General features: G+C 37.0%; 5 protein-coding genes across 5 annotated transcripts; all 5 read right to left on the bottom strand.

Moving 5' to 3' along the window:
• Positions 1 to 430: 430 nt before the first annotated feature.
• On the bottom strand, positions 431 to 4749 carry LOC113342387 (auxin-responsive protein SAUR23-like). The gene is made up of 2 exons (XM_026586949.1): positions 4156 to 4749; positions 431 to 526 (listed from the first exon to the last, which is right to left on the bottom strand). Exon 1 carries the CDS (start codon positions 4505 to 4507, stop codon positions 4202 to 4204), a length of 306 nt encoding a protein of 101 aa, XP_026442734.1. The 5' UTR covers positions 4508 to 4749; the 3' UTR covers positions 431 to 526; positions 4156 to 4201.
• Positions 432 to 1140, bottom strand: LOC113342388 (auxin-induced protein X10A-like). Its single transcript, XM_026586950.1, has one exon. The coding sequence runs from the start codon at positions 876 to 878 to the stop codon at positions 573 to 575; it is 306 nt and encodes a 101-aa protein (XP_026442735.1). The 5' UTR covers positions 879 to 1140; the 3' UTR covers positions 432 to 572.
• On the bottom strand, positions 2460 to 2972 carry LOC113342389 (auxin-responsive protein SAUR23-like). Its single transcript, XM_026586951.1, has one exon. The coding sequence runs from the start codon at positions 2864 to 2866 to the stop codon at positions 2585 to 2587; it is 282 nt and encodes a 93-aa protein (XP_026442736.1). The 5' UTR covers positions 2867 to 2972; the 3' UTR covers positions 2460 to 2584.
• Positions 4750 to 6088: 1339 nt separating the features above from the next.
• On the bottom strand, positions 6089 to 6601 carry LOC113342391 (auxin-responsive protein SAUR23-like). Its single transcript, XM_026586953.1, has one exon. The coding sequence runs from the start codon at positions 6493 to 6495 to the stop codon at positions 6214 to 6216; it is 282 nt and encodes a 93-aa protein (XP_026442738.1). The 5' UTR covers positions 6496 to 6601; the 3' UTR covers positions 6089 to 6213.
• A 1368-nt stretch (positions 6602 to 7969) lies between these two features.
• On the bottom strand, positions 7970 to 8689 carry LOC113342390 (auxin-responsive protein SAUR21-like). Its single transcript, XM_026586952.1, has one exon. It carries the CDS (start codon positions 8426 to 8428, stop codon positions 8138 to 8140), a length of 291 nt encoding a protein of 96 aa, XP_026442737.1. The 5' UTR covers positions 8429 to 8689; the 3' UTR covers positions 7970 to 8137.
• Positions 8690 to 9150: the final 461 nt, after the last annotated feature.

The raw sequence follows: 9150 nt of genomic DNA, 5'->3' as shown, positions 1-9150 counted from the left end.
CAATTTTGCTGCTAATACAAGTACATTTTTATATGTTCATTACTTGGACTCTTTAACTAGTTGTCCGAGTTGTTTTTAACTAACAGCCCATTTCTAGATTCATTGATGTACTTAAAGAACCCAAGAAATGCTGTTCATATTGCTTGTTTACTTTGGTGAGTTAGCTCCAAAAATACATAACCGACCATTTTATCTGTATTTGACAGCTTACTGTGGAACAAGATACTTAACATTACCGCCGACACTCACACATACACATCAGCAAGTTAGGATTACAGGATGAACGTTAACTACTATCATCCTACATATTATGAGTATATTTTTCTGTCGGTCCTTGCTTGTTATTCAGTTACTGATCTGAAGTTGCAGAGTTTTGTAGAAAGTTATGCTCATCAGAAATTTGGAGGTACTATACAGCAATAGAATCAGAATAATGGAAGTAAAAAATATTGTATTAATTAAATGATTCTTTAAATGGGAGAGTCTTTTCTAACTCTACACAATCAAATAAAGAAAAGTAAACAAAATCGCTATATACAATTGTTTGTAGACCATCCGGCTTTTGTTTCTCTTCATGATGCATTCAACTGAGTAGTTAAATCTATGAAGGCGGCTTCTTTACAAGGAATTGTGAGACCTCCCATCGGATGATCAAAACCAAACTCTTCTTCTGCACTTCTTAGTAAGTCTTGAAACATGGGATGATTCAAGTAAGATATTGGAACCAAGAACCTTTTCTTTTCAGTTTCTCCAACATAAACAACACAATGACCTTTAGGTACATCTACTATTAACGATGATGCTGGTTGAGTGAGAAGAGATTGTAGTTTGAGAATTTGCTTTGACTGAGAAACCATTGAATGGAAACGGATAACCATTTTGAAGTGAAGGAAAGGAAAAAGTGATCTTAAAACAGTTTGGTGATCAGATAGTTGTATGAATTTCAGATGAGGTAGATGACTTGAAGATAACTTGAATCATTGGGTATTTATAGAGTTTGGGCAAGTGTTAGGTTTTTTTTCATTTGCCCTTTCAAGTGGGTTTTCTGTTTAGAGATGAAGCCGGAAATCGGGTAAGTTTCAGGACCTACATGTTTATGATTCACATGGCTTCGGTCATCCAATTTAACAAGAATCTCTCAAACACTTCCATCCAATCTAAGGTTGTCAATCCCACTTGAAGGTGTGAAGTCATAATCTTAGTTATTAATAGAAAAAGCAAGTCCATGTGCAAGTGTTAGTTTGTAAGTTTCAACAATCAAAGGATGACCTAAGTTCTGAGCCTACTGTCCTAACAAGGTAATGAAATGATTGAAACTGACTGGTTAATAACTGCATGTAGGTGTTCAATATGGCATGATCACTTATGTCATAAATACATGCTATGATGATGACTTTTTGCAATCTAGTACTATTTGCTGCTAAACAGGATTCTTACCTTTTCATAAAAAGTATTGGTCATTGATAATCTGACACATGACAACTGAATAATAAATTTCGCTAAATCTCTTGTTGGATACTTGTTTTCTTTAGGCAGTTTGAAAGAGAGAGATCACGGAGAGGGTCCATATTATGAGGAAATTGAGAATTTTCTAGATCATACATATCTGCTACTACTGTGGTGAACTTTCTACCAAGGTGCACTTTTGCAAATCTATATTATAGTATCAAAGATTGAACATGTACGAAAGACCAGTTTAGCCAATCTGGTTAGTCACGACTCACGGCATTCAATATTCCGGTACATTTAACCTATAAGCATTCTAGTTTCGCTAAGGAGGGAATTTAGGTTCGATCGTAGTTCAATTCGGGTATCACAAATTTTGATTCTTTCATTGGGTCTCCTCCAAATTGGAAGGAAATAAATATTCAGTTTGCGTGGTCGAAATCTGGTCTAGTACAATTAAAACTTTAAAGTTAGCTAGGAACATACTTTTTCGTGGACAAATTCGTGGATGTGGTTTAAATTGCAAAGCCAGACCACAGAGTATTGTGAGGACCTAGCTTGAGATTGCTAAACCAAGGAAACTGGCTAGCTAGCTAGCTTCTGTCTGCTACGAATATTGATTGAAAATTAGCAGCTGTTTGCTAATAATGCCCATACCACATAGTTTTCAAGTAGAAATCAGGTATTCAGTGAGGTGTTGCTGTGGTACTCGTAACTAACTATTGGTACAAGTTGTACACTTGTTGTGAATGTTCTTCTGTTCTAGAACTATAATCTTTGAGTTGGTTTTAACTGATTCTCATTGCTAGAATTGTTATGGAGAAGTTACTTCGCTGAGCGAGTAACTAGGAAGTTGGAACTTCCTAGTTACTCAAAGAAACATGACACTGAACTAACAGATATTAATATAGGCTTAGAACTAAACAACACATCCATCAAGATTCGAAGTTGTAATGGATGTAATCATGTAAAGGAATAAGACTTGTATTAACGATTCTTTAAACGGGAGAGTCTTTTCTAACTCTGCACAATCAATTAAAGAAAAAAAGAAGGGTTTTTTTACATGGGTGTCACAACCCCTCTACATAAAAAATTGCCTATCTAAATCTCTAGAAACTATCTGTTGTTCATCCTCTTTTCATGAAGCCCTCAACTGAGAAGTGAGATCAACGAAAGCGGACACTTTGCAAGGAATGGTGAGACCTCCCATTGGGTGATCGAATCCAAATTCTTCTTCAGCACGGCTTAATAAGTCTTGGAATGCAGGATGGTTCAAGTAAGATACTGGAACAATGAAACTCTTCTTTTCAGTCTCTCCCACGTAAACAACACAATGTCCTTTTGGAACATCTACAACGGATGATGCCCTTTTTAGAATATGCTTGGATTGAAGGGCCATTGAACGTAAACCGATACCCATTGTAGTAAGTGAAGTGTAAAGAGTGATAGATCTCAAAAGGCTTGTTAAAAGATAGCCGAAAGCTGTAAGAGTTTGTAGCAAGATAATTGAAGACTTGATGAATATGAATGGTTCATGGTGTGTAGGTATTTATAGACTTCCAAGGTAGTATCAAATATTTGTTTGTCCTTTCAAATGGGTTTTGGGTATTGAAAGAAATGCGGTAATCGAGCAAGTTTCAGGACCTACTTGTTTGTTGATCACATGGCTTTGCTCATGTAATTAAAGGTAAACCTCCCGCTCAGCGGTTTAGCAGCCCACACTCCCACTTGAAGTCTTAAGTCACACTCTTATTCGTAGAAAAAACTATCGCATGTGATGCTGTTAGTTTCCAATTATCAGAGAGGTAACGCGCAATGACAAGAGCACTGGGCCTACGTTTCGCAACAGAGATAAAAATACATGCATATGTCCAAACATGGCTTGATTATACACACCATCCTGGTAGATACCTGATACTACTAAATGATCATTGCACTATTTGCTAAGGAAATTTTCACTTACCTTGTCAGAATATACAGTTTTTTGCGCCGGTCATCAAGGCATGAAAATCTAGTAGTAGATTTGTTTATCTCATTTATTGTAAATGATTCCCTTTACTAACTTCCCATTTCAGGAGGGTGCAATCGATCAACAACAAAAAAATATTTTACTTTTACGTGCGGCGGACTGTCCGCAAATATTCAACCTTATAACTTTTCACGCAAGTAACTTTCACATTTACTTGCTCATTCTAGAATCTAGAAACGCTCAAAACTATCTTATTCAAAGAAATTGGAGTAGCTGGGTGAAAGGACGTTTTCAACAGTCTGGTTAAAAGGATGAGAATCGGCTGTTGTTCTAGTTTGGGGTAGGTTGTTTCCTCCATTTGTTTTCTCTTTAGGTTTTGGAGTGGCATTGCCCTCCCTCTGGGTTCGCCACTCCTCTTGTATTCATCTTTTCTTTTCTTTTCATGATAAATGACTTTTAACCTTTCTCCTCAAAAGGATGAAAAGAGCAAGACCGGAAATGACATTTGAATTCCGTTGGTACTGTTAGCTTATCATATATGTGAATTGTGAAGTCTGGAATCTATTAACCATACATTTCCAGATTTCCTCGTGATAGCTCATCATTTTCTCTGCAAGGTCCTAAAAAAATCTGTGTGGATTTTGTTTGAAATCAGAGAGATTCGTGCAAATTTTGTGACGATCACGTTTCCCTACGTACCCAAGACCTGACAGGGGAACTTTCCCAAGTTTTCTGACAAAATCGCTATATACAATTGTTTGTAGACCATCCGGCTTTTGTTTCTCTTCATGATGCATTCAACTGAGTAGTTAAATCTATGAAGGCGGCTTCTTTACAAGGAATTGTGAGACCTCCCATCGGATGATCAAAACCAAACTCTTCTTCTGCACTTCTTAGTAAGTCTTGAAACATGGGATGATTCAAGTAAGATATTGGAACCAAGAACCTTTTCTTTTCAGTTTCTCCAACATAAACAGCACAATGACCTTTAGGTACATCTACTATTAACGATGATGCTGGTTGAGTGAGAAGAGATTGTAGTTTGAGAATTTGCTTTGACCGAGAAACCATTGAACGGAAACGGATAACCATTTTGAAGTGAAGGAAAGGAAAAAGTGATCTTAAAACAGTTTGGTGATCAGATAGTTGTATGAATTTCAGATGAGGTAGATGACTTGAAGATAACTTGAATCATTGGGTATTTATAGAGTTTGGGCAAGTGTTAGGTTTTTTTTCATTTGCCCTTTCAAGTGGGTTTTCTGTTTAGAGATGAAGCCGGAAATCGGGTAAGTTTCAGGACCTACATGTTTATGATTCACATGGCTTCGGTCATCCAATTTAACAAGAATCTCTCAAACACTTCCATCCAATCTAAGGTTGTCAATCCCACTTGAAGGTGTGAAGTCATAATCTTAGTTATTAATAGAAAAAGCAAGTCCATGTGCAAGTGTTAGTTTGTAAGTTTCAACAATCAAAGGATGACCTAAGTTCTGAGCCTACTGTCCTAACAAGGTAATGAAATGATTGAAACTGACTGGTTAATAACTGCATGTAGGTGTTCAATATGGCATGATCACTTATGTCATAAATACATGCTATGATGATGACTTTTTGCAATCTAGTACTATTTGCTGCTAAACAGGATTCTTACCTTTTCATAAAAAGTATTGGTCATTGATAATCTGACACATGACAACTGAATAATAAATTTCGCTAAATCTCTTGTTGGATACTTGTTTTCTTTAGGCAGTTTGAAAGAGAGAGATCACGGAGAGGGTCCATATTATGAGGAAATTGAGAATTTTCTAGATCATACATATCTGCTACTACTGTGGTGAACTTTCTACCAAGGTGCACTTTTGCAAATCTATATTATAGTATCAAAGATTGAACATGTACGAAAGACCAGTTTAGCCAATCTGGTTAGTCACGACTCACGGCATTCAATATTCCGGTACATTTAACCTATAAGCATTCTAGTTTCGCTAAGGAGGGAATTTAGGTTCGATCGTAGTTCAATTCGGGTATCACAAATTTTGATTCTTTCATTGGGTCTCCTCCAAATTGGAAGGAAATAAATATTCAGTTTGCGTGGTCGAAATCTGGTCTAGTACAATTAAAACTTTAAAGTTAGCTAGGAACATACTTTTTCGTGGACAAATTCGTGGATGTGGTTTAAATTGCAAAGCCAGACCACAGAGTATTGTGAGGACCTAGCTTGAGATTGCTAAACCAAGGAAACTGGCTAGCTAGCTAGCTTCTGTCTGCTACGAATATTGATTGAAAATTAGCAGCTGTTTGCTAATAATGCCCATACCACATAGTTTTCAAGTAGAAATCAGGTATTCAGTGAGGTGTTGCTGTGGTACTCGTAACTAACTATTGGTACAAGTTGTACACTTGTTGTGAATGTTCTTCTGTTCTAGAACTATAATCTTTGAGTTGGTTTTAACTGATTCTCATTGCTAGAATTGTTATGGAGAAGTTACTTCGCTGAGCGAGTAACTAGGAAGTTGGAACTTCCTAGTTACTCAAAGAAACATGACACTGAACTAACAGATATTAATATAGGCTTAGAACTAAACAACACATCCATCAAGATTCGAAGTTGTAATGGATGTAATCATGTAAAGGAATAAGACTTGTATTAACGATTCTTTAAACGGGAGAGTCTTTTCTAACTCTGCACAATCAATTAAAGAAAAAAAGAAGGGTTTTTTTACATGGGTGTCACAACCCCTCTACATAAAAAATTGCCTATCTAAATCTCTAGAAACTATCTGTTGTTCATCCTCTTTTCATGAAGCCCTCAACTGAGAAGTGAGATCAACGAAAGCGGACACTTTGCAAGGAATGGTGAGACCTCCCATTGGGTGATCGAATCCAAATTCTTCTTCAGCACGGCTTAATAAGTCTTGGAATGCAGGATGGTTCAAGTAAGATACTGGAACAATGAAACTCTTCTTTTCAGTCTCTCCCACGTAAACAACACAATGTCCTTTTGGAACATCTACAACGGATGATGCCCTTTTTAGAATATGCTTGGATTGAAGGGCCATTGAACGTAAACCGATACCCATTGTAGTAAGTGAAGTGTAAAGAGTGATAGATCTCAAAAGGCTTGTTAAAAGATAGCCGAAAGCTGTAAGAGTTTGTAGCAAGATAATTGAAGACTTGATGAATATGAATGGTTCATGGTGTGTAGGTATTTATAGACTTCCAAGGTAGTATCAAATATTTGTTTGTCCTTTCAAATGGGTTTTGGGTATTGAAAGAAATGCGGTAATCGAGCAAGTTTCAGGACCTACTTGTTTGTTGATCACATGGCTTTGCTCATGTAATTAAAGGTAAACCTCCCGCTCAGCGGTTTAGCAGCCCACACTCCCACTTGAAGTCTTAAGTCACACTCTTATTCGTAGAAAAAACTATCGCATGTGATGCTGTTAGTTTCCAATTATCAGAGAGGTAACGCGCAATGACAAGAGCACTGGGCCTACGTTTCGCAACAGAGATAAAAATACATGCATATGTCCAAACATGGCTTGATTATACACACCATCCTGGTAGATACCTGATACTACTAAATGATCATTGCACTATTTGCTAAGGAAATTTTCACTTACCTTGTCAGAATATACAGTTTTTTGCGCCGGTCATCAAGGCATGAAAATCTAGTAGTAGATTTGTTTATCTCATTTATTGTAAATGATTCCCTTTACTAACTTCCCATTTCAGGAGGGTGCAATCGATCAACAACAAAAAAATATTTTACTTTTACGTGCGGCGGACTGTCCGCAAATATTCAACCTTATAACTTTTCACGCAAGTAACTTTCACATTTACTTGCTCATTCTAGAATCTAGAAACGCTCAAAACTATCTTATTCAAAGAAATTGGAGTAGCTGGGTGAAAGGACGTTTTCAACAGTCTGGTTAAAAGGATGAGAATCGGCTGTTGTTCTAGTTTGGGGTAGGTTGTTTCCTCCATTTGTTTTCTCTTTAGGTTTTGGAGTGGCATTGCCCTCCCTCTGGGTTCGCCACTCCTCTTGTATTCATCTTTTCTTTTCTTTTCATGATAAATGACTTTTAACCTTTCTCCTCAAAAGGATGAAAAGAGCAAGACCGGAAATGACATTTGAATTCCGTTGGTACTGTTAGCTTATCATATATGTGAATTGTGAAGTCTGGAATCTATTAACCATACATTTCCAGATTTCCTCGTGATAGCTCATCATTTTCTCTGCAAGGTCCTAAAAAAATCTGTGTGGATTTTGTTTGAAATCAGAGAGATTCGTGCAAATTTTGTGACGATCACGTTTCCCTACGTACCCAAGACCTGACAGGGGAACTTTCCCAAGTTTTCTGCTACTTTCTGACACCCATCTTTTTTTATCTGATTAAGTCATCTCCTTGGGAATAAAATTATTGCAGAACAATTTAATGGCAAAATAACAGAAGCTCAATTTGACTCTGCTGTTGCAGGATTATAGCGTAAGTTTTACCGTTTTCTGCTCGTCCCAACACAATTGATTAAAATTGATGCAAAACAATAGAGTAGATGGAATAATCCAAAAGAGCAAATTTTAATTAGTACTTTCAATGGGAGAGTCTTTCAATTTTACTCTTCCCAAGAAAAATGTAGTATGTTACATGGGTTGGAATATAACCCTTTGCTAAAAAAATAGTCTACAATTAAGCTACTGTTATCTGATTATCTTTGTTCTCAAGAAGAATTCAGTTGAGAAGTCAGATCAATGAAAGCGTCTTCGTTACAAGGAATTGTAAGTCCTCCCATTGGATGATCGAACCCAAACTCTTCCTCTGCACAACTTAGCAAGTTTTGGAACGAAGGATGGTTCAAGTAAGATAGAGGAACAATAAACCTCTTCTTCTCGGTTTCTCCGACGTAAACAGCGCAATGTCCTTTAGGAACTACCGATGATGATTGGTTTCTTAGAGAGTGTAGTTTGAGAATTTGCTTTGATTGTGAGACCATTGAACGCATAACACCCATTTTTGCAAAGTGATTAATGATAAACAAAGAGATGTAAAAGTTCTGCTTGTGATGAGTGCTGAAAGATGTAATTGGAGAATTTGAAGATGGATATGATTGCTTGGAGTTTGTGGGTATTTATAGAAGTTTGTTGGATTGTCGACCTTTCAAATGGACTTTGAGGTTTAGAAGCAAAGAAGAGCCATGCAGCAGCAATCTGGGGACCTACATGATTTATGCTTGCCACTGTTGCACATGGCTTTGATCATAGAACTCAACTTCAAACCAAATCTTCCTCTCACTGTCTGCAATCCAACTTGTGTCTAGTGGTGGTACCATTTTCCTACAATCACACAATTTCTTTCTCAATCTGTCTGCGCTAGTGGTGGTACCATTTTCCTACAATCACACAATTTCTTTCTCAATCTGTCTGCGGCTCAACTTGTGGATATGAAGTCACTTTCTCAAAAACTAATCTTTTCCGGACCTTTCATGTACGCGTAAAGAGACGAGAGAAAAAACATAGGCATGTGAAGGTGTACCACGGAGCAAGTACAAACAAAGAAGCTGAGATGAGGTTAAGGGTATACATCTCAAAACAAAGGCTAAAACAGAGTAATAAATGCATGTATCTTACCAACTTGACACGATTAGTAGTAGTACAATCAATCTATTAAGTGAAGAAATGACACAAGGGACCATTGAAACCAACTGGTCGATTTGACATAACTGGATTTTTTTTT

Source organism: Papaver somniferum, unplaced genomic scaffold (assembly GCF_003573695.1).
Source record: "Papaver somniferum cultivar HN1 unplaced genomic scaffold, ASM357369v1 unplaced-scaffold_4062, whole genome shotgun sequence".
NCBI lineage: Eukaryota > Viridiplantae > Streptophyta > Magnoliopsida > Ranunculales > Papaveraceae > Papaver > Papaver somniferum.
Note: the sequence above shows the minus strand (reverse complement) of the source record. Positions and strands in the feature narration are given on the sequence as shown.

Bases quoted from the DNA above. Each gene is read 5' to 3' on its own strand.
- LOC113342388 (XM_026586950.1), bottom strand. From the start codon at position 878: ATGGTTATCCGTTTCCATTCAATGGTTTCTCAGTCAAAGCAAATTCTC.
- LOC113342389 (XM_026586951.1), bottom strand. From the start codon at position 2,866: ATGGGTATCGGTTTACGTTCAATGGCCCTTCAATCCAAGCATATTCTA.
- LOC113342387 (XM_026586949.1), bottom strand. From the start codon at position 4,507: ATGGTTATCCGTTTCCGTTCAATGGTTTCTCGGTCAAAGCAAATTCTC.
- LOC113342391 (XM_026586953.1), bottom strand. From the start codon at position 6,495: ATGGGTATCGGTTTACGTTCAATGGCCCTTCAATCCAAGCATATTCTA.
- LOC113342390 (XM_026586952.1), bottom strand. From the start codon at position 8,428: ATGGGTGTTATGCGTTCAATGGTCTCACAATCAAAGCAAATTCTCAAA.